At 44.4% G+C, this 24,872-nt stretch overlaps 1 protein-coding gene across 7 annotated transcripts in view; it reads left to right on the top strand.

Moving 5' to 3' along the window:
* Positions 1-24,872, top strand: part of LOC120905734 (BAI1-associated protein 3) — a 62,176-nt gene that overhangs the window by 30,695 nt on the left and 6,609 nt on the right. For 5 of the 7 annotated variants that reach the window (XM_040316799.1, XM_040316790.1, XM_040316783.1 and 2 more), the window contains 6 exons: positions 206-217; positions 4,274-4,442; positions 23,221-23,509; positions 23,588-23,789; positions 23,879-24,186; positions 24,257-24,785. In XM_040316799.1, coding sequence (XP_040172733.1) covers positions 206-217; positions 4,274-4,442; positions 23,221-23,509; positions 23,588-23,789; positions 23,879-24,186; positions 24,257-24,785 — 1,509 coding nt within the window. The remainder of the gene's footprint in view (positions 1-205; positions 218-4,273; positions 4,443-23,220; positions 23,510-23,587; positions 23,790-23,878; positions 24,187-24,256; positions 24,786-24,872) is intronic. The other 2 variants (XM_040316831.1, XM_040316811.1) reach the window with 1 other exon arrangement.

Here is a 24,872-nt window from a genome sequence, read left to right as displayed (position 1 = left end):
ACCGTCCTGAACGAAATGAATCTAAATAAATGCAATCGCTGTCGTTCGTTGGTTGTATGGAAACTCTGCCTCACAAATTGCGAACAATTTGGCTCCCTTCGAAAAACAAAACAAAAAATCGTCATTTTCCATCCAACAACGGTGCGAACTAAACGTCCTCACCAAACGGCACTGGAACACTTTAAATAAACACCATCACTTAAAGAAGCGTCTTAAAGTAAATATGATATCCTTCCATATCCTTTAGCTTGTGTGCAATGTGTTTTTTCCGAGTATTTGTTTCGATTTGCATTGCTTTGAAGCTTGTTCGATTTACATATTTCTAGTTCGCAAATCAAAACATTTAACAAATTATGTATAATATTTGCTTACAAAACAGTACAAAACGGTTAAAAAAGCCCTAGAATGTAGTAGATTAGTAGTGAATAGTATTTGAGCTGTAGTTATCTTTGATTCAATACGTTTGAACACATTTCCATCATATTTACCACCCTGAGAAAAATTATTAATTTCGCCCGTCTTCCATCAGTGACATCTTTTTACACTCCTTTGTCCTTCCATGTTTCGCTCATCCAACCATGCAAATCGATCAAATGCTGTTGACAAAAAAAATATTCACAAAACCACCCCACACATACAAGACACGGGAAATGAGTTTTACAGCTTAGCATGAAAATCAATCCCTTCAGGTACAGCTGCAGGTCACAAAGGAAGCATAAAACGGACGTCTGCAGCTACAATACGTGCTCTCTTCCCACACAGGACCCTCCTCAGTTTTTACTTCTAGAAATAAAAACAAAATCAATCCACCAAAAGAAAACCTTTTCATTGGAACGACTATCACCGCTGTGCTGCGCTGGCGTCGTTCGGTGCGATGGAATCTCAGCTGGCCACTTTGGCTACGAGCAAAGGTGATACTATGGTGCACGTCATTTCGTTCAGTTCGTTCAATCCCCCATTCACTAGCTCGTAATTGAAAGGTGTGCATCGAAAGACAGTAAATCCCATCGGGAGAAGCGATCGGGCAGCATCAGTAGCAGCAGCTCCACAAACTATGCCTTTACCTTTGGGCTGGTGGAAAAAGGGATCCACAAAGGATGTAGCTGTGAATGGAAAACAGTGTACAAGAGTTGAAAAATGTTATCCTTTGTAGGGAGAAAATAATATTTGCTTTATGGTTCCCATATGACTGAACGCTATTTCTAATGGAATGTTTAGTTTAAAGTGTCTTTTTATGAAAATGCCTTTTTCGTTATGCATCACATTTCACACATCGATAGGAAATGAGCCGTTGGTTTTTTCATGATCTCAGTAATAGTATGTTTCCGACTGGTTAAACCAAACTCAAAATAAGGATCAGGGAACGAGCGCAGAACGTTAAATCCAAAGAGCTTATTTTGAAATTCGATCACGGTTGGGATTTTTTGTTTTTTTGGTTTGTGGCATTAAACCCTCATTCCTCGTACATCTCGAAGAAAACACAAGCAACACATTCTGAGTCCGAAAATATCTGTTGCTATCCACACACACAGACACACGCGCATTCCTGCTCTCATCGCCCATTCAACCTCAAAGTCGCACAAAATCTTAATCATACAGACAAACAAATCCGGATGGAGAGTGTCGGCGCGCCCGTCGGGTCGGGTTTGGCTCCATTCTTTCGAGTGGATCACCATCACCACCGCCTGTGTGTGTGTGTTGACCGGTGTAGGCGTTCGGGCGAATTTTCTTTGCAAAGCCGCTACCGTTCTTTACCGTTCAACCAAGCGCTACCGAAGAAAAAAACACACACACATATAAAAACAAAAGCAAACTGAACCAAAATACCATAAAGCGCCGCTCGCCAAAAATCATCTCAAGCACGCAAAACGATGACGACGGCGTACGACGATGGTACGATCCGGATCCGGGGAGATTGGCCAAACGACGGGCGGTGGTCTGCCAGCACAGTGGAAGCAGTCGAGGAAGTAATGTTCATTCAACCCGCTGCTGGTGTTTAAGTAGCGTGGGATTTTCGATTTGCGTCACCAAGTGCGGAGCGACCGAAGCACACGGGCTTCTAGCCATTTGCCATGTGGTTTCGATTCCAGCGAAAAATGGTTTTAACCGCAAACTGACACTGGGCTCGCTGGATGTGTGTGTGTGTGTGTGTGTGTGTGTGTGTGTGTGTGTGTGTGTGTGTGTTTGTGTGTGTGTGTGTGTGTGTGTGTGTGTGTGTGTGTGAGAGAGAGTATGCTAGACCAGGCTGTTAACCGTACCGGTGAATGGATGTGTAGGTACTGCTCTTGTCAAATTCAGTCCTACTGTGGCGTGCCGTGTTTTCGGGGGGTCTTTGTTTGTGAATGAATGCTGAGAGACTGTGAGGGAGAGCAGGAGATAGAACGAGCAAAAACAGCAAGTCGGGTGGAATTTTACGATGACGCAAACTACACCTACGAGTTGGCAGGTAGCTTTGTTCAGCGTTATTTAATGGTATTTACCAATGAGGAACTATAAAGAAGACTTTTAAAAGAGTCAAAATATTATATTATTTTATCAAAAAGAAAGATTATATTGACATTGTTTATAACGACTGCAAGAGAAAAGCATTTAAATATGTTTCAAAAATACTGTTGAAAAAATAATGATTTCTTTGAAAACATTGTTAAATGCTTTAGTTAAAGACAGTAACAAACAGCTTTTAAACAAAATATGATTCCTATTTTGATTCAAATCTAACTTTAAGCCTCCAAGAGCTGTACATGGAGACAAGAACATACAAGAACCATTTCAAACCGTTCGTTCTGAATTATACCTTCAAATTGTAATGAAATTTGAGTCACAAATTCCCAAACACAAACCATACGCTGCTGTCTACCTTCCACACTACACAGCAGTGGAAACATTTCAGTTTACAAATCAGCCTTACCACCGTACCAAGTTAGGCGCAGGAACGCAGTCCTCTCTGCAATCAAAATAAAGCAAACACACCACCAAGCTCGTACTCGCACGCGTAAACACGTGCCCGCGTGTACGGCTGCGATATTAAATTTGAGCAACCGTTAAACCATCAATTCGTTGTTATTTCTTGTTTGTGTCGGGTTGCTACCTGTACCCGGTCGCGTTTTGTGCAATCCTCTCCACTACTCCTTCGTGGGGAAGGATGGGGGGGGGCAACAGAATCAGCATCATTTTACCAACAAAAGAGCTTCATCTTCACCGACCTGCCGATATGCCACCACCACCACACCACAAGATGGCTCGTATCGAACGAACGAACGAACGGAATCCCTTATTCCGTTCGCCGTTTGCTGAAACCCATGCTGGAGCACAAACTTCCTCCACTGTTCGGTCGAGCAAGTTTTTGGGAGATTTGGCTGCCTGGTTCTTTCCACCTTTCCAACCTTTCCTTACACAATGGAACGAAAAATCCAATACCAACATGTGACACCATGGTCCCATCGTGACGATCCGCAACGTTCCGAAATGCCCTGCGGGGGGCTTGGGTGCGAGCTCAGTGGATTGGAAAAACGAAATGGAAAAGCTCGTTAGAAAATCAACATTATAGGGGAGGGAGAGAGAGACTGCATGGACGTGTGTGTGTGTGTGTGCGTGCGTTTGCGGGCGTTTCTGGAGTTCCGTCTGGATTGATATTTGCATGCATGCATGGGCGAGGGAAGGAGGAATGTTGGATATGATCGGCATTTTCTTACATTTTTGCTCACAACTTTTCGCAACTTTTGTGGCTTTTCGTAGGTGTTTTTATCGCCTTCCCAAACAACGGAAATGATTTAAAATTTCAGCAAAGCAATTTAAAGTAGCGCTCGCAGCATTATCGATGCAGCAAGGAAAACAGCTCCAAATCCAGCTTACCATACACGAACCTCACCAGCAAAATCCTTCCAGCACAGTGCATTCAATCCTTCACTCTTGCTTGTATGTATCGCACACACACACACACACACACACACACACACACACACACACACACACACACACACACACACCGAGCTTAATTCCAACCAGCAACAGTAGTGTTTCTACTCACGTTTCTCTTAATGCCTTGTAGTTTAGATTCGCCATAGATTTACAGTGTGTTGCTTTTCTTTAAGCGCGTGGAAAAGCAGAGAAGGATACCCAGATGCATCACATACGGCACATACAAATCACAACCGAACGCTCCGTTTCATTCATCTCCACTCTCTCTCTCTCTCACTCTTACTTTCTTCCCCGCTGCTGCTGTTCATCGCGCCGGTCCGCGGTCGTTGCTTATCGCTGCCGGCGCCTGGCACAGTTTGCACACTACAAAGAGGAGATGTACCTTCAGGCGCAGCGCGTGTTCAACGTGTCGGCCGACCGGCACTACCGGCTGCTGCATGCCGCCACCGAGGAGAAGCCCAAAATCATCGTGCTCACCGTGATCGTGCAGGAAGCGGAAGGGCTCGAGGCAAAGGACGCCAACGGTGAGTTTCTGCTAGCTGCTCATTGACTTTCTGGTTTTTATTTTTTTGCTTTTACCACCGCTTTTCACTTCATCAGTTTGTGGGCAGAAGTTTTGTATGTTCCAGGGGACAGTTTTTTTGCTGACATGTTTTGCCACGTGTGGTTCGCGTGGAGGTTATTTGTTTAATAAAAAACGTCTCAAAAGTTGCTATTACCTAACAAATACAAATATTTGATTTACAAACAATCCAACTATGTGCAATAATTCTGGGTATTGCTTTATATTATTAGGAATCTTTCAGATTTTGTAAAGAAGTGAGTTGGGTTCAGGAACAATTTCAGGACTGTTATGGGTGTGGGATCAGTTCCTAGAACGATTAAGGGTCAGCGCCATTTTCAAAACTGCTATGCGTTCAGGATGAATTTCAATATTGAAATAGGACTTGGTTCAGGACAAAATCTTCAGAATCTGTTCGAAGACCGGGATAGTTTCCTGGATCAGTTCCTGCACCAGTTTCGGTTCAGAATCAGTTGGTTATGGTTTAAAGTTCAGTATAACAACTGTTATGGATTTACGATCAGTTCCAGGATTGATATAGGTTTCGGATAAGTTCCTTGACCGGTATGGATTCTAGTTCAGTTCGAAGATTGTCTTGGGATCTAAAAAGCTATGACAACAGTTCCATGACTGGGTTTGGGAATCTATTTCTGGAGTAAAGTAAAGGATTTAGATAAGTTTCAGGGCAGGTTATGGGTTCGGGATCGGAAGTATTTTCAAGACTCGTTTCGGGATACGTTCGATCGCCGGTATGGGTTTAAGATGAGTTCTAATATTGCCTCGGAACCTAAAAAGCTATGACAACAGTTACATGAAAGGTTTTTGGAACCTATTTGAGGAGAAATAAAGGATTGGGATACGTTCCAGAACAGGTTATGGAATCGGGCTCAGAAGTAGTTTCAAGACTAGTTTCGGGATAAGTTCCGTGACCAGTAAAGAGTTGGGATAAGTTTCAGGAGTTTATGGATTAGGAATTAGTTCTAGGACCTGTACAGGTTTGAGAGTAATTTTAAGACTGGTAGGGGCTCATATAAAGTATCAAGATCATATCAAGAATAGTTCACGTACTGGTGGCATGAATTTTTCTATTTGTCATTAGAAAAAAAACATTTAACTGGAGAAAAGTGACGACACAAATGGAAGGAAATAAATTATGGAGGAATATTTTCATATTCCTAAAATAAAAAAAAAACTCTGAAATATTTCAAAATTAAATCATCTTACTCCCATTTTATAATGAAATGAAATTAAAATGACAAAAGCTCTCGTTCCCCCATGTGCTGATGTTTCAGAACAATTTGAGATTTTAAGCATTTTGTCCTTTAAACTTAAATGGGCAATAAATAATAATAAAATGCTCTCAATATTTCACCGAATGTGCATGTCCACTTGAGCACACACGCACACACTTTAGTACCATCCAAACGCACAAGTTGCGAAACGAGTTTACCACCACCGCCAACGGGTAATGGTGTTATATAAACCATAACAAGCTGCACAGTAACACCCTCCTACTAAAACGATTAGAGGCTGGTGTGTACAATGAAGGCAACAACGAAAAACAGAAAAAAGATACACACCAAGTGTTACCGCCATCAAGCGTGTGCTGTAAAGCATCATCTTTACAACGATTCTACGAAACGGTGTCGAGGGGAAAAAAGACCGCTAAAACGAGGTACCGGTGTCTCGTACTTGTACCGTGTGTCGATTTTATAAAATATATATATGACAACCCGGTCCCTTTCGCTCGTCGTTTGATCCCATGGTTATGCTCTTGAGATGCTTTTTGCATCGTCGCGTTGATGTACTGTAAATTTAATAAAGGAGAAAAAACAAGCATGCAATATGTTAGGTTGCGCGTCACTACGCTGCACGTGGGACTGACTGGTGGAACTGGTGGCTGCTGCAAAGTTAACGACGTTTGGCCGATTCGTGGAAACATAATTGAACTAAAAGGAAAGAAGGGAAGCTTTACAATAAAAGTACTGCTGTGTTTGAATCTTTAATATCTTTCGCGACAGCCCACTGTCTGGCCGTTACGGAATTCCAAGCGAAATCAGACGAAACGAATAGCCAAAATATTTAGTATTCATTTTCAAACACAACACTCCCTTCTTCGCCATAATCCAATTTTCACCAGTTTTGTTTATTGTTCGCGCGGTTAACAAGTCAGCCGGAGGATCGGAGCAATTTGACCACACGGAATGCCATCCAGCGTTACCACACCGAAAATATCCACTTTCAACGACCAACCAACCGGCTAACTTGATTTGAGGCAGCCGGTATTTTTAGCCACCCATTACCACCCATTCTCACCCTGCCTCTCGCGCAGCCTGTGCGTAAGTCCCTCACAGAAATGACAGGAAAATGTACCCAGTGTACGCATATCCTAGCAGCATTCCCACGGTCGAAGGGCGACATAACGTCGATGTGGATGGCATGAGTGTATGTATGTAGCTGTCTGTGTGTGTGTGTGTGTGTTATCAGAGATTGAAGAAAGTGCACCACATCCGCCCTCACACAACCGTTGTAAAGATAAGCGGAGATTCCAGCACACGGAACAAAAACACACGCCGATGGGAACGACTTACGCCGTAAATACGCCACCGGTCGTTGCGCCGGGCGAAAGGGGCCCATTAACGCCACCACTGCCATCTTTCGGTGGCGGTGTCGGGTGAATCGTTAAACAGCTTCGGGAGAAGCTTTTCCGAAAGGTAACAAACAAACCAAAAAAAAATCTTTCACTTCCTTCTACGCTTTCCTCGGAACGATTTTGTTGCAAAGCGATGCCTACCTACATCCCTTCTGACCATCAAACTAAATCCACACCCACCTCGGAAATTGTGCCGCCCACCCCACCCCCAAAAAGTCGACCCGATAGCGACCCGAAGAGCGATTCCCAAAACCGGTTCGTTCCCTTTTTTTGGAACACTTTTATGTGTTTCTCCAGTTCCTTTTTTGCTAAAATGATTAGCTCGCCCCCAGTAATTGTGTAATTTTTTTACGCACTGTTTCATTGAACCAGGCTCTCCATTTTCGTTTCTTTTTTTTTGTATCCACATTGCCCACGCAGGACTTAAGGCGGTTGCTAGGACAACACAGTAGCTTTAGGAAAACTTTAACTGCCTGCCCGGAAACGTGTAATGTTATGGGCAGCTTTTTTCCGTTTGATAAAAGACAGCCACTCACAGCAACGCAGCAGGTTGCTGCGGGAGTTATACCAGCATTTCCTGTTTTTTTTCTTCTTTTTTCTGTCTACAGGATTTGGTTTGGATCTTCGCATATTGTGCCCTCCCCCGGAACGCGCTGCGTGGGATTGCAAAATGATGTGCGAGAGGATGCAAATTAGTAAACAAAAAAAAGGAAAAAAGCAAGCCTGCCTACTCGATGAGTGTTTCGCTTTGTGTTGTTTTGTGTTTTATTTCGCAACCAGCTTCACCAATTAACGGCTGAGTGTCCGGTTGCTGCTGCTGCTGCTTAAGCTGCTAATATTCTTTGAAAGTTGTTAGTTTATTAATCGCTCTGTTTCAGGGGATTTGAGATGTTAAGAGCGTTTGAGGGGAGAGAGCTTTTTTTATTAAATCTTCAATGAAGCGATCTGTACAATGAGTGATGTGAGAGGTGTGTGCAGTTGAGCGAAGATGAGCGTGTACATTGAATAGCTTCACTGGTGATAATCTGTAAATTAGGTTAGTTTTTAAATTTTTCTGGATATCAATCGCATCAACTCTTGTTGATATTGGAAAAAATGTACAATTTTGCAGTCGATTTATTGTTATTTTTAGAGTTGTATTCAAAAATTAACTCGCAAAGGTCAAGTTTACCTCAAAGAAACATGTAAAAACACGTAGAATGCTAGTTAATTGTCAATTTTGTATCGATTTTTTTGTTTTTGGTCATTTTACTGTACAAATTTACCGATTATAGCATTAAATAAATACCAATAAACGCAGTAAAGTACTGTAAAAATAGTTCCTCCTTTTGCTTTCGCTGCCCCATTTCCACAACGCATGCAGTTAATTAAAAGTTCAAGCTATTTTAATCGAACCATAGAACCAATTTCAAACCTTCAAAACTCCTCTCCACATGTGCCGGCGATTCGCCATTCGATCCGGCTTGCAACTGCCAGCATTAAAAGACAGTCAATAACAATTCAATCCATCTTCCACGCGAACAGTTCCATTTGGATCAATTTTTCCCTTCACTTCATTCGCTCCTTCATTCCTTTCCTCCTTATTACGCCACACAGGTAAACGCCTGTGCAGTCAAGAAATTGCTGCGAGAGATTAAGGGGTGAAAGCGAAAAACTTCCTCTCGCTTTTCCAGCTCTCCGACCGCAGAGCGAGCTCAAGAGTTCGTACAAGGTTGATGATGGCGGTGGTGGACGTCCCGGCCTAACTAGACTCGACGCGAGCTTCATCGTTACCTGCCTGATAAAGGTGTAGAACCCCCCCAACACCGTGGTAGAATGAAGAACGAAAAAAAGGTGAAAAAGAAAACTACCCCGAGAAACGAGACCACCGTCGACAGCCTCTCTCTCTCTCTCTCTCTCTCTCTCTCTCTCTCTCTCTCTCTCTGTTACATTCTAACCGCGGGGATTTAATTTGAAAGTGAAGAAAATTGAAATTATCGATTATTTTAGCGCCATTAAGTGAAAGGGATGGAGGACGATGGGGCTGAAAGAAACACGGCAGGCCACTGCGGTACTGCCGGTAGTTGATTGGTGAACTTTTCCCATCGAAATAGTAGTAGTAAAGTGTTTGCGGATGTTAATATGTAGCTGCGTGGATGGTGGAAAACTTGCTCTCGGCGAGCAGGCTGCCAGGCCGTACCGAATCAATTGATTTATCTTTTTTTCTTTGCGTACAAAACATTGTGCGTGAGCATTTTTCATCTCAAAGCCCTGTTAGGGGATTTTCATTCACCCCGCCATAAAACCTTTCCCATTAGACGTGGAAATGAGAGCCGTGTGCTTATATTCTTTTTTGCTGCGATGGCTATTTATAACCGTGCAGACAATAATCGTTCCGAACTAACTTTAGTGGTGGATTTGTTTTTTGTTTTCCTCCACGCGCGGATTAGCGGACGGTGTGGACGAACAACAACTACTACCCGGCTTTAGGATGCATTTATCCGCCTGTCTACCTTTCTGATGGTTGTTTGATTGGAGGGAATGACGCACACAGACACACGCTGCCACCACGAGACGCTGCTCAACGCTCATATCGCCATGCGAGCCGAGCTGGTGTGTGAACACCAACTTTTACACCAACCGGAAGTGGGGAAGCAAACCCTTTCCTTCCCTTACTGCGGCTCAAATCCCTTGTGTATGGCAGCGACGACGTGGACGACTTTACGGTCGTACTCGAAGTCGTAGACCGTTCTGTGGAAAATCCTCTCGCATCTAACCTCACCACGCACAGCACATTATGTGTCTCTGCGTTGTGCTGAGAGCAAAGTGTTGGGAGACGAAACGAAAAACAAAAATGGGACGGATGCTAGAATAACTTCGCAATCAAACAACCATTTGGTCAGTGCTTTGCCGTTCCGCGTTTCACGCCTCGTTCCTTCTTCTTATTCTTGTTTTTTTTATCAAACGCGTCCCGGATGTCCGGAAGAATCGGTATCGGTGTGTTTCGCATCATGAAACCGTCGGCGTCGCCATCGTCGTCGAGAAGCGTGCGAGCGGCAAACGATTCTAGCAAAGCGCACCATCGAGCCTTTTATTTCCTGCCCATCAAAACTCGCACAGGCAAAATGGGTACAATTAGGTTTTGTGTGTGTGTGTTTGATGCTGATATAGCTGTTTCACGGTTTCACGGTGTAAGGATTTGCGTTAAGGCGTTTTACGGTGCTGTAGATGAGGACCACACAAGAACGAAAATCAAATTTATACGCACATAAAAAGATGTGAAGAGATTCAGTACATGTATAAAAAATGGTGAAAACATTCTAAATATAAATAATAAATAACAAACTTTTTCACATTTACCATAATCTGTCAAAACGGTCACATTCGTCAAAACGGTAAATTTTACTATCAGCTCTACCAACCACTCTATCACTTTTAAAAGACAAGCCAAAGAGCAAGTGGTACAGCATTCCTTTCACTACACATTCCATTGTGGGCGAATCGCGATCGGGATGAAATTACTGAATAGGATCAGCATAATTAGACAGCTACACGAAAAGCACTTCGCCCACCGAACAGCACCTAGAAGAGCAAACCCCGCAATTCAGCCTGGGTTGAGTGATTTATTGCCTGCTTTTTCACGGATGGAGCCAGCATTCCATCACGATTTATGCCAATCATCATAGAATTTTTACCATTCCAGTCAATAACTTTGTGGCACAAGACAGACAGACGGGAACGGATTTTTTACAATTTTCTACTCGCAGACAGACACGACACGAATTGGTGCTGTTTGCCCGGCAAGAACAGTCCTTTTCTCGATTAATTGAAAACAATTCCTTTGTGATTTTCTTTTCTGATAATCACATTTTGAGAAGGGTCTTACACATTTTCAAAATTTCAAATTTTGTATCATTCACAATCAAAACTTTTTCTCTCTCTCTCTCTCTCCCTCTCTACCTCTATGCACTAGTTGTCAATTTACAATCTGGCACCTTTACACCCGTCTATGCTCCCTTTTCCATGCTGCATATAAATCGAAACTCTCCCTGAATAATTCGTCGACATTCCACCGGAAAAAAGCCGTGCGAAAGGTTTCATCACCCATCCCGTACAGCCAGCCCATAGCAGTGTGATGGGGACGGAAAGATCAAGGAAAATTGATTTCATGAATATCTTGCACCTCGCACCATCGAACGGGTGGGAACGCTTGTGCCAGCGTTAAGGGAATAGGACGGAAACTGACGGAAGGCTGACAGGCTAAGCAGGAGTGGCAAAAAAGTAGGGTCGTATCTTATTTTTCTTCTCCTTCGTCTCATTCTGGTGCGTTCTTATTGTCGACGATACCATCTAACTTCCATGTGAACTGCACGAAACGTGGTGGTGGTGATGATAAAAAATTCGGGATTCAAAACAGACTTATTCCCTCATTCAGTATTTATTTCCTTCGCCACACACCCCTTCCTTTGGCTGTCGTTTTGTCAGACAAAAAAAAACTCGTCATTGCGACGCATTGGATTCGCAATTGGAAACAACGGTGCTTGAGGCTTATTGGATTGGATATAAACATACATTTTGCAGTTCTATTTGCGTGTGTCTGGTGCTATTTGGTGTGCACTGGTGGCTTTGATTGATTGAATACTGTGGCGAATCGAAACCCGCCACAGCTGGTACCATTCGATATAGGATTCGAGAGAATAGTTTGATAAATCGCTGATTGTAAATGGTGCAATCGGTGACAGAGCGTTTGATGAGCGTTTGGAGAATAGAATTAACAGATTTTGTCTGAAAAGTACTGGGCGCCTCCATCGGAAAATTAAGAAATAAAAATGGAAATTCATAAATCACTTCAAAAAGAGTACTGAAATTTGATTTCCGTGAACAAGAATTGAATTTTGCGATAGAATTGATTTGTTTCTGTTTCATTGTAATATGTATTATACATGTATACGAATAATTATTTCATCAATGCAATGGAGGCGCATGGTGTTTTATAATATTTATGGCTAATAATAGCCGGTCTCGTAGTACAGTCGTCAACTCGTACGACTTAACAACATGCCCGTCATGGGTTCAATCCCCAAATAGACCGCGCCGCCATACATAGGACTGACTATCCTGCTATGGGGGGAAATCTATTAGTCACTGAAAGCCAAAGCCCACAAATGGGTACAGGCAGGCCTTGACCGACATCGGTTGTTGAGCCAAAGAAGAAAGAAGAAGAAATAATAGCTTATTTCCAGGAACAATCTATTGTTTCGTCGTTGATACTACGATTCAAAGTGTAAGTTAATCGTGGTTCTCTTGTGAACCTTCTATACTCTCCGTTTAATATATTTAGCAAAAATGTTCACCTTGTATTCCAAGAAGATGAAAATGCTTTAAACAGTCTTTTGACCCTATCATAACTGAAGCAAGCATGTTATTTTGCAAGGAATGTATTTTGAAACATTAATGCAATATACTAAACTCATTTGTACGTATTGTATTTCCATGTGCTATTGTTGATCGGTGAGCATAATATATAACTTCCTTTATTCTGCCTAATTGCACTCTGAAATTAATTATTGTATGCTATAAATAGACTGCATAGATCTACGCTTCTATGAAATGTGAATTCCCCTGCTACAAAGGTTTAACAATCAGTATCACCGCACCAGCACGATTCTTAACCATTGCTTTGTTCACCGGAACATTATTACACAAATTCGTGGAAAAACCGGCACAAACCCGCGCACACACAAAATTGTACAGGAAAGGTAATCTTCATTCATCTTCATGTTCACACTGTACGGCGGAAACGGATTGTTGATGCTGCTGTAGCTGCGGCTGCTGCGGCTGCTACTGCTGCCGAATGTCTCTGGAGAATGTGTTTTAATTACAAACCCCCACAAAGCAGACACTGCGACCCGTTCCGTGATTAGCTTGCCAGGCTTGCCGCTCTGCGAGGCTTAGCGCTGAGGACATGGTTATCGCACCGGCACGCCTACAGTGAACGTCGTGTGACAACAGCTCATCACATCCCGGACCCGTTCAATGTGAGTCCCGTTTTATCTTTTTGCTAATTTGCATAAGGTGCGTGGTGGCGGTTGTCAGATAAATTAAGAAACCAACCGTTTACAATACCATGTACACCAGCAGCCTTCCCGAAGCGCCGCTGTGTGCTGGTAGCGGTGTGAAAAGCTGAAATGATATAAAATGATCAAAACATTGCAAAACCAACTCTATTTTCAATGATGATTCTCAATTTACTGTTGAGATTATGGGACCCATTTTCATAATTTAAAATCAATACCCCACTGCTCGGTTGTAACGAGCTTCAATCACTCGTCAATAGAGCGCACCAAGCCCACCGCACCGTGACACAGTGAAGTGACATGAATCGAAAGCATGCGCTGATAGAAAAGAGTGCCCGCAAAAAAAAAAAAAAAGACACCGGCCACTTCCCGGCGTCCCCGTCTTTTGCGCGGGCCCCGGGTAAATGGTGCGACCAATCCGCATTACTGCCAACGAAGGAATCTCTCGAGACCATTAGCGACTGATGGCATAAATAGCGCCTGAAACATTCACTTCACTCAATGCGCAACGTGGCGCAATCAGAATGGAGACCCGAAGGAAAGGGGAGGCGGGAATAAAATGTCAGCAAAGTTAAATTGATGGAAAATCGGGTACCGGGGGGAGGTTGGTTTTTTCACGGTCTATCTATCTTTCCCGCTGTCAGCAGTGAATCCGTACGTTCGATGATGGTTCACTCGATTTGGTGATAGTGAGCAAAGCATCTCTATTAGCCTTTTCAAAGGGTGCACTTCTCATTTTATGAGATAGATGATTAATACGTTGGTTTAATTTGAGATAACCACTTTAAACAAACACAGCTTGTGGCTCAAATGTGATGGAGTCAATAGACTACACCTTTAATGCTTCCTTTGTACTGTTAATCTTTCTACATTGGAACGCGAATGCACACACATAACACATCCTTCCATTTAAAAACACGTTAACACAACTGCTGGAAACCCAATTAACTCAACGCTCGTTGCGTCGTTGATTCACCTTTTTATGTCGTTGTGCTCGGCATGCACGATCATAACAAAAACGAGGTCACCACACCATTCGCACCCGTTAAACACCTAATTAAATTCCCACTTGCTCTTCACGGTGCGGGTTCCAACCGTCCCAAAAACCTGAAGCAAAAAACATAAAAACAAAGCCAAACTTTTCGTTCGTTGTCATACAAACTTTTGCGCAAAAGGTCCGGTTTAACCGGTACCGCAGGCATACAAAACAAAACCAAAAAAAAACACACACACACAACCAGCACACTAAACAAACAAACCAGCTGGGTATATACACCAAAAAAGGGGCTTCATCACAGTACGATGATGACAGAATGGTCTGAGCGGACCTGCCAGTGTCCAGCAGCAGCAACAGCTCGAAGGTTTATATTTGTTTTATTTTTTCCGGTTGCAAAAGTTGGCAATTTAAGGCTTCCACGGGGCTCGGTAAATGCCATATTTTTGCAGTGCACTTTAACAGTTACACCGAAACGAGAGTCACACGAATGTCAGCTGCAATGCAATGGCTCTGATGCACGGGAAATGGAATTCAATTACGAGGCGGCTAATTATGTTTCGTCAAACCGACAACACATTACCGGGAAAGGATTAGATTTTGCTGCATGGAAAATTGCGAAACCGTACAGCGCTTAACCTAAACGGTTGTGTCTGGCTGCTGCCCGATGCATTGATGCACTACCCATGGAAATGCTATTGAATTTCTATACTTTTTTGTAAGTGCACCATCAGCTTTGATCCGTCGATATCAATGCCCTAACGCCCCCCAAACGAGGACAAACAAACGGATTGACGAAGGTGCGCTTAACGCCACTTGCCACGATTAATTAAGCATGCTTGCCGTGAGCCGTGCGGGACAACAAAGCGAGGATCAAAGTCACTGAAACAAACGGGACTGCAAATCCCATTACACGCGGGCGGATCATTGTGTGCGTGTGTATATGCCTCAAGGGATCAAAAGGTGTGAGCAGTAGTAGCGCAGCGCACGGTCAAGCGTGATGAATTAAATTTACCCCCCGTACGATGTGTTTCATTGTTGCTAACAAAAAGCATTGGAAAATTAGTTTCCCTGTTCGTTGAAAGTGGATTCGCTTGATAGAGGGCGCTGCAGTCGGCGAAGGGAAGCTTGGAACAAAGATCGATGTATTTTAATTGAAGCATATTCTTTTAAATGCTCTCACAAAATCCATCCATTTCCATGCCCCATGTCTAGAGGTTTGCCACAGTTGGATTTGATTTATTTATTTCATTTAAAGCTATGCACCATAAATAAGCAGCACCACCAGCAAATCCGATCTTAAAGAAGAAGGTGAATTTACTCCAACAGAAGCAAAGAATGCGCAAAACAAACCCCCGAAAGCAGACTATTAATATTGAGAGTGTAATTTGTTTGAGAGATGTTGCGTAACGGCACCCCGGCACCGGTACCTTCCCGGACCACCCCGGTCAACCGGAGCAGGAAACGGAGCACCTCCTCATCTTAAGCCTTTGTACCCGGAGGGACGCCCTTTTTTACAGATTTCGCAGCCTCCGACGGCAGCGTGCGACGCGCCTTGTGAAGCTGATAAATCATCATAATTTTGCCACGCTTCGCCCCCAAAAAGAATAACCGGTCACTGACCGGGTGGCTGTTTCTCTGTGTGTGTGTGTTTGTAAAAAGCATCTGTGTCTGTAATAACGAAACGGGGCGCATATCTACCTTTACCAGGGCTGCCTGACAGGTGATCGTGACAACGGGAGACGCGGTCGTTGCACGCCTCGGTCCGGCCCATTAGTGCTGATTGATGATCAAGGTAGCTTCCATTTTCGTTCTTCGCTCGCACACCAAACACCTTTGAAGTGAGCCTTGCCAGTACCCGAGGGAGGATAATTTTGCTCACCATCTCACCGGTGTGGGCCACGCAGTCTTCTTGACCCGTGTTCGTCCCCTGGAAACGGGGCGTTGGTGGTGGTTTCCTTTTCATTCGGCGCTGGGTATTATCAGCCAGTCGACATCTTTTGAGAGGTTGGTGTTTTCATTTTTATTTTGCTTTTTTTTGCTATTTTCCCTTTGCTCAGAGGGTGTATCCTGCCAGCGGAATCTTAAGCAACACTCAATCAAACACCGTCACCTGAATGTTGTACGAAAGGTTTTCATCTTTTGAGGCGGAGGAAACGAGAATATCTTCAATTACTGAAAGCAGAAGGAGAGGATCGTAACGATTGATATGGAATGCGACCGTTTAAATGGCTTTTCCGTGTAAAGTTTCCAATTTTCAGTGCGCACTCTTCTCTTTAGTAAATTAATCCCCTTTTCCTTACTACCAATTCTGTGTTAATAAGCAAATGTAATTAGAGAAAATGCGTTACCATCGACTAGTTTCGCTCTCAAACACTTCCAGCAAAAAGCTCATCAATTGAAGCACAACGAACAAGGCAGGCCCGAATGTATGTCAATCATTAACGTGTTCAATTTTCTCCAATTCCATTACAACGTCATAATTGGCTTTTGGATAAAAAGGGAACAAATTACAGCAAGCGCAAACTAGCAGCTGGCAGCAGCAGTAGCAGGCAGCAGCAGTAGCAAATATTGCTTCAATATCCTGTCAGCGCTCTCTCTCTCTCTCGGTGTGTATACTGTGCAGCATATAGCACGACGAAGGACACTGGCTGCCAGTCAGTTTCTTTCCTACCAGTTTGACTGGTAGCGTATGTCATCGTCACCATCGGCACTTCGTCGAAGGGCAGCTGCTACTTTTAATTACATCCCTCTTAATACGCCGGATCGGATCAATTTGCTCGCCCTGAAGCAGCCCGTTAGCCGAAGAGGGGAGCGAAAGGGGATAGGTAAAGGAAGGAAAAAGGCGGAAAGAACACACTGACAAAACCGTTTCGTGTGACGATGGCTTCACGGAAAGGTGTGGGATAAAAATAAACGTCTTTTTTCCTGAGCTGCACTGCGTTGCTTGTTTACAATTTTCTCCTTTTGATACTCCTTCGTGGAAATGCAAACTTTGCTCCCTTCATCGTCGAAGGATTATTAGAAATTCAACTTCATTTTTTTTGTGTACTATAGTTGCATGAGCTTATCCAAACACAATTCCACTGGTTTTTGTTGTGACACACTCACACACGCTCTTCTCTCCCCTTTTACCGTGCCATTTCCCCGAAACGAAAAGGCCCAAAATAAACAGGCTTTATAATGTAATAACAAAGCGCTTCGATCGTAATACGCTTTTGAAACCGACGTTAGCAAAATAGCGATCAGTTTCCCGTCCCCCGTTTGTTGTTTACTCTGCTCTGCTTGTCCGCGATAATCTCTGCTGGAAAATCCATCTGCAGCATTAAAAACCCCCAAAACACAAAGCTCCCGAACGAAACACAACGAGCCAAAGGACGCCTTGGTCCAATCGTGACCGTACCATCCATTATCCATTTATCGCATTCCGTGTCTTCATAACTTTGTTTCCTCCCCCCCTACAGCAAACAATAAATGCAAAACAAATGTTTAACCCTAATGGTTGTTGACTGGTGGCAATCAAAGCTGCCGCCATGAGCCGTACCGTACCAAAGCTAAGCAGGAACATAAACACACAGAACCACACGCATACATTGGAACAGGCTTTGTTCGGACGAAGGCAAACGTACTCAATTCACACGCAAGCCTGTCAGTGAAGGAAACAGAAACAGAACCGAAAAAAAGCGCACACACAAATGAAAAAGCAATTTTGGGCATCATCCGCACAAAGTAAACCGCTTACCGCAATCCATTTTCATGGATTAGAGAGCGGACTGCTTCCGCCCCAGCCAAGCCCGCCATTGGAGGAAAACCAAAAAAATGCAAAATCCGCTTCTTTACAACGGAGCAAAAGGACACACATACGCACGCATGGTAAAGCAGCAAAGTGCGTGAATGAAAAGTCATACATTTTCCACTTCACAACCCGTTTCGTGCGCACAGAGTGGGCTTGTGATGAGCACGCACGCAAAATGCGAAACTCATTCATTTAATCATTTTCGTTTGCCTTTGATTGTTTTTTTGTTTTTGTGTGAGCCACACAGCGCTCAGTAACGTCAGAGCAAGTGGAATAATATTTTTAACCACAAACAACAGCGTAACAACCACCACTTGCGTACCTGGTGAGTTGGCGCACGAAGCCTGCTGGAACTGTAGCCCGTCAATCACATTTATAAGCGTACGATTCATACATCAATGTATGAAGCTTCAAAAGCTCAAAAGCTGTGTGTGAGAGAGAAAGTGAATATCATGTTTTCGACATCAAACGAAAACTGCAAAACTTTCCATCGCAAGAGGGGGGAAAAGAACGAGATAGAGAGAAGCAGCGAAACGTTTTCCATAAAAATGACAATAACAGAACAGAAGCTTCAGGCGGTCCCGTTTTTTACCCCAGAAATCACCACGCGCACCGTAGGTCAGGTTGACCGGAAGCAAAGTTCAGTCGTTTGATGCGATGAGCGATGGGAAAGTAAAGAATTAAAATGAAGAAAAAAAAAGCACACAGTCTCGCCACAATGATGCACCCTAAAATACCTTTTTTCCAATAATTCCTCTGCCTTCGTTCGCTGATGGACGTCAAGCATCAATTTTTACTGAAAATCTGTCTGATTTTACATCCATCTTCAAAGTCCACTTTTGTCCACCGATCGATGATTGGGGTGATGATGATGATGGTAACCACAATTAACCGAACCCAGCAGTAGCTGCCAGCCGACGGTGGTTTAACAACCGGCGACTTCCGGTACTTTATGCTCATCCCACCATCCCATGCTCGCCGTTTTCAATCCATCAATTTCCAGCGTTAATCTCCAAAAGGTTTCTCACTTCCGGGGCCTTGCTGCTGCTTTTACTTTTTCACATGGGTGAACCGAAAGATTGGCTTTTTAGTTCAATTACCCTGACCCATGGGCATGGGTGGCAAAAAAGGTCATTTTAATGACAAGAGCTTCGCTCTCGTATGTAGTTAAGGAGGTTCAGAGGAGAGGTTCACTATACTGTGTCGCAGTGGGAGATGACTTAACGCTTTCTCGATTGCAGTATTGTGGTTGTGTGTGTGTGTGAGTGTGTGTGTGTGTATTTTTATGTATCCTCTTAAATCCACAAGATAAGATCATTTAATCGCAAAAGTTAAATGAAGCTATTTAGAACATCAATCAAATTTGTGTCAAAGCTCGAAGCTTTATCGCTCAAGATGATACGGATGGCATCATTACCTCCTGTTTTTAATAGCATCGTCTCTGCCAAGCAAACAGCTCATACGACAGCAGTTATCAGTTAATGTTTGCTAATCAATCTGTCATGTACGCTTTTACAAGTTTTTTCTTTAACCCAAAAGTTTTAAAGCTTTTAACGGAAAGTTTAACATCAGACATAATGGTGGTAAAGACATCAAAGAAGACGATGAAGTTCAATACATTTTTAAGTTAATAGTAGAATTTTAGACTGCCTTGCAGCTATTGAATTTGTGCCCGAGTTGAGCTTAATTCGCACTTGAACAATCTATAATTGTTGATTTAAATTTGCCAAGCAATTCGATACAAAAAAAAAAACTGAAATAATTCTTTACAGGTCTTTCCAAGTCACAAATGATGTATTTGCTTCAAAATGAAATTTCAGTTTTACAGGGTTTTCCAAGTCCGTTTCGAACGTAAACATTGTTATTCTCCGCGTGCAAAATGTCATTCCAAATCGATCTGATATGTCATCTCCATCATAATAATTTTTAATTTCTTCAGCATGATTTTCAACACGACTCAAGCTGAATTGAGTTTGACAGTTCTTTATGATGTGTTGAAAATCATGTGTAGAAACTGAAATTTCATTTTGAAGTAAATATACCATTTGACAGCTGTTTAAAAACATCTTGCGGATGCGGTGAATAATTATGTGCACATTCGTAAGTGACTTGGAAAACCCTGTAACACATGCATTTCAATACACCACTTAGAACTGTCAAACTCTGAAATATCAAATGACAAATGAAAATGAAATATCACTTTGATGTAGATTAACATCTTGCACGCGGTAATTCACAATGTTTACATTCGAAACTGACTTTTGCTCGCTGTGAATAACAATCTTTACATACGAAAGTGGCATGGAAAACCCTGCATCTACCGTGTACAAGATGTTCATCGAGAAGTTTGGGATAAAGCTCAAGGGTAAGCCTCATATTGCTACATTTTTTGTGCAGATACGTTCCCCTTTTGGCAAAAAATTGCCTCTAACTTGTAGCAAATCTTAATTTCTAGCGCATTTTTCTTTGCAATAGCATTTCCGCTTTCCAGTATGACTTAATTTCATACTTCATTATGTTAAATATTAATCTTATTCAGGCAAAACCAAATAAAAACGTACCTTTTTACACCAATTTAATATCAATACGAACAAAAAGGTAAATAGGTCCCATCTCTTCTAAAATAATTCTCCTCTACCATTGCGAGAACAAAACCATCCGCTATAATAGAAACAATCAGATATTGTCACGTCAACGTCAGCGGTGGTAAAATATGTTGAACTTCTCAGCTTGACACGACAAGTGCCTATCAGGCAACACAAAATGAGTGCCAATCGGGCCACACAGACATTGAACTGAGAATAAACTTCATTCCTGCATTAAGCGTACAAGCAAACAGACGTATTTTTTCTTTTGGTGAATCAGTCCACTCGGTAGTCCACTTTGCGTTTCCCTCACACTTCTACAAAATAATCGGCAACCCGTGCCCGTCAATCGAGTAAAACGCAAAACAATACCATTTACAAGAGGCATTTCCCTTTCTCCCAATCGCATTGTTCGCGGTCGTTCCGGTTTCCGTTGCCTACTGTCAACGTTGTCCCATTTTGCGCCCTTTACAGCACGGAACGCGCGCGAAAGGCTACAAATCAAAAGTAAGCAAATGGCACGTGCTACGAAACGCTCTTCGACGCTATGAAAGTGAAGAAGCTAAACAGAACACTTACACCGTGTTACAGCGGGTTCGTCGCTACCGCCAACCTGGGCCCGGTATCTGGGCCCGTGAAAGCGCCCCCCCCCCTTCAGTAGAGTCCGTAGATTGACGTTTACAATACAATCAAGCCAATACACTTCAACACCTGGCCATCGTTCGGCCTCAACCGGTATCGGTGCTGCTGCAGCAGCAGCTTGGAAGCTCATCGTTGAACGCACAAAGTAACGCTTCTGCCGTTGCCCGCGAAGCTTCCGCCCCGTGTTTGCGCCGTGTGGCCACCGTTTTAGCGAATCCGATAAGCGTAGCGAGCTCTTTTATTAACTGTGATGCAAGGGATGCCTCTCTAACGATGTATCTAGTGGAAGCACCCGATACACCGGAGGCGGCATCATGGAGCACTTGAAGCAATATCACCGATAGGCTTTTTGTTGTTGGGCCACACGGGACACGGAGATCCATAACGCTCGCGCTGGTGGTTCAGTAAAAGAGGGGGATGGTTTTTGCTTTTATTTTATCCATCCATGGCAGGACTCGTCTCCCCACGGGGCTGTCTGCTACTCCCTGGCAGCACATAATTGGAATGGATTGCGGAACGTTTCGCACTTCTCGAAAGGCTCTCCATCGCTCTGCTCTTTCCTGCAGATCTAGCATTTGCTGTGCTGGCTGTGGTTTCGTAGCCTTTACACCGGAAAATGCCTTCATACCGGATAGAGCGCGACGCATCATACAGCGCCCCAAATGGCAATGGACGCATATTCTACGGCATAATTAATAACCCAGCGTGGAACGTGCTGCGATCCGATATTGCATGAGCCCCGTTGTGGGCGCCAAACACGGGACCAATATCGGTTGATTGGAGCGGCCCGATGCGCTAATATCGGTGCCCGCATCTGGGAACGCTAAACAGCATTGATAAGGCGCATACTAATCTACACAACAACACACAATACACCCCTTTTGAGACGTCATTTTCCAACCCCATTCCCCTTCCAATTGCAAATTAAACTCCAACCTTTAAACCCCGCCGGAAGGATGCAATACGTTGCAATAACGTCCAATCACCAACCTTCATCCTTTTGTACCGAAACAAACAGCCAAAAACGGCCAATTATTATAACGCCTTATAGCGCCGTTTGCCCGAAACCGCGAGCGCATATTATCTTTCCCAACATCTTCAATGGTGGGACCGTTCTTTGCCAATGGACTTCCCTTGAATTTTCACCCCGAAAAAGATGCCCCCGAAGAACGGATTGACAACGGTGGGGAAGGATAGCATAGCCGCTAAACTTTGGTCGATTTCTCACGAAACCTATCCCCAAGGTGATAAATTTTAATGATTTACCCAAAAAAGGGGAGTACCTCGCGTGAGAAGAGAGACAAGATCCGCAGCCAGTGTCACAAAAGCTGGTCTGTCCAATGTCAATGGCTCAAGCGCTCCCTCGCAGGCGTTTGAAGCGGCGAGGCCGGTTGTTTATGTGATGAAAACACAATTTGCATATTTTCGTTCTTAAAACTGTGAGACCCGAGACGCTCACCAACCGAAACCGAACAGCCTTTCAACCTTTGCTCTTGCGGCTCACAGTATTACCGTAGTAAAGGACGGTAAGAGATGGTTGAGGACGGCTTTTGCCGGCTGATCGTCATCTTCGTAATTGAAACGTCACGCCGCCCTAAAACCACACCGCACAAGACACGTGCCAAAGGAGAGGGAAAAGGATTTTATATCCCGCACCCCCTGCAGAAAACCTCTTTCTTTGTGCGTGTGTGTGTGTGTGTGTCGGGTGAATGCGAAAGTTTTGCCGGCCTGGCGTAAAGCGGTAAAGAACGGTGATAAATGGATTGCGCAGTTACGGTGGAACGATTTGCGGAGAACGAACTTTTCCCTCGTTTTTCGTTGTACACAGCAACCATGTACAGTGGCGCAACTGTTTCCATACTTATTAAGCGTGCAGCATTGCGAAGGGGCGATAAATTACTTTCACGCATTTCCATCCCTTCAATAGAGCCATTGAACATTCATAAATCATCATCCGCCGCCTGGTTCTGGCTTATGTCGTCTCCTTGTTTTTTTTGCTTCTCTCCCCATACAGGTTTCAGCGATCCATACTGCATGCTCGGCATTCAGCCGTCCGGTACACCGCCTCCCCCCTCGCCCCAACCGCCCATGACACCGCGGACCCTGTCCGACACCGGCATGGACAGTCTGGATTCGCCCGAGCACGGCAAGCTGCGCAAGCATCACAGCTTTCGGCTGAGCTTCAAGCGCAAGGACGGCCGCCAGCAGCGGGACTCGGTCGGCCCGGTGCCGGCCAAGTTCATCCGCGCGACCTCGGTCAAACCGCACACGCTGTGTCCGAAGTGGAACGAGAAGTTTAAATTGTAAGTATCGATGCGAAGATCTGAGTGCGCTTCGTCGCGTTTTCAATGCCCTTTTTGCTTCCTTTCATGCCGCGACAGTGACATCGACGATATACATTCGGATCAGCTCCATCTGGACATATGGGACCACGACGACGAGAGCAGCGTGCTAGACGCTGTATCGCGACTGAACGAAGTGAGGGGCGTTAGGGGTTTAGGTAGATTTTTCAAACAGGTATGCCAATCGGCACGGCAAGGCTCGCAGGACGACTTCCTCGGTTGTATCAATATTCCAGTCTGTGTAAGTGGCCGGTCGTCGGCGTTTGCTACAAGGAAGAAAATTGAAAAGAAACTCATTAAGCACTTTTGCCCGCCTTTTGCTGCCCACAGGATATACCTTCAACTGGCCTGGAGGGTTGGTTCAAGCTGGAGGCACGCAGTTCGCGCAGCTCGGTCCAGGGGCGCATCCGGCTGAAGATGTGGCTCTCCACGCGGGAGGACCGCGGCACGTCCGAGGAGGACAACACGCTCGAGGTGAAAAAGTTCGAACGGCTGCAGACAATCTTCATGATGCACGAGCTGACCGTGTTCGATCCGGCCTGGAAGTGGACCGGCGAGCTGGCCGGCCCGTCGCTTACCATCCTTCACCAGATGGCTGTGCAAAGTGATCTATCGGATCTACAAATTTCGTTAGCAAAGTAGGACCCGTCCCTTAACTCCTTCCAACATGTGGCCTTCAATGTGTTCCGTTCGCTCTTTCTCCCGCAGATTGGTAGCTATCATACGAATCAATCGCAAGAAACCGCTCGACACCAAGTTCATCCACCGGCAGCTGATCGAGGTGGACAAGCTGTGGATCAACAACTACAACAACGAACCGCTGACGCGCGAGCTGGAACAGTGGCTGGCCGATTCGCTCAACGGGTTCGTCGAGCGATCGCTCTGCCAGATGCGCCGGCATCGGGAGATCTTCCCCGCACTGCATCCACCGTCGCTCGTGCGGCTCGAGTATCTGTTGCGCTGTCTCGGGCTGCTTGGCTCGATGCGAGCCTTCCGCCAGGTGAGCCCGTTCAGCAAAGGGGTGCGGGGCGAGATTGTCGGTGCGTTGCGCAAGGGTTCGATTACCTGGTCGCAGGCGCAGCTGCGCGAATCGCAACGCTCGCCGAACCCGCTGGTGCACTACACGACGATCCTGATTGCGGACCTGCAGCTGGGCGTTACGTACTACCACGGGCTGTTCGATTCGACCAACGGCATCCAGTACTTTAGCATCGTTTACAAGCAGTTCGATTCATTGGTGAGTATGGCGATGGCTTCCATTAACGCTAAGACGACCTAAAAGAGACAAAAATGAACTTTGTTGAATGGCATAACACATAACACA

This window comes from Anopheles arabiensis, chromosome 2, assembly GCF_016920715.1.
Source record: "Anopheles arabiensis isolate DONGOLA chromosome 2, AaraD3, whole genome shotgun sequence".
In the NCBI taxonomy this organism is placed as follows: Eukaryota; Metazoa; Arthropoda; class Insecta; order Diptera; family Culicidae; genus Anopheles; species Anopheles arabiensis.
The sequence above is the reverse complement of the archived record's forward strand: the minus strand, read 5'-3'. Positions and strand labels throughout refer to the sequence as shown.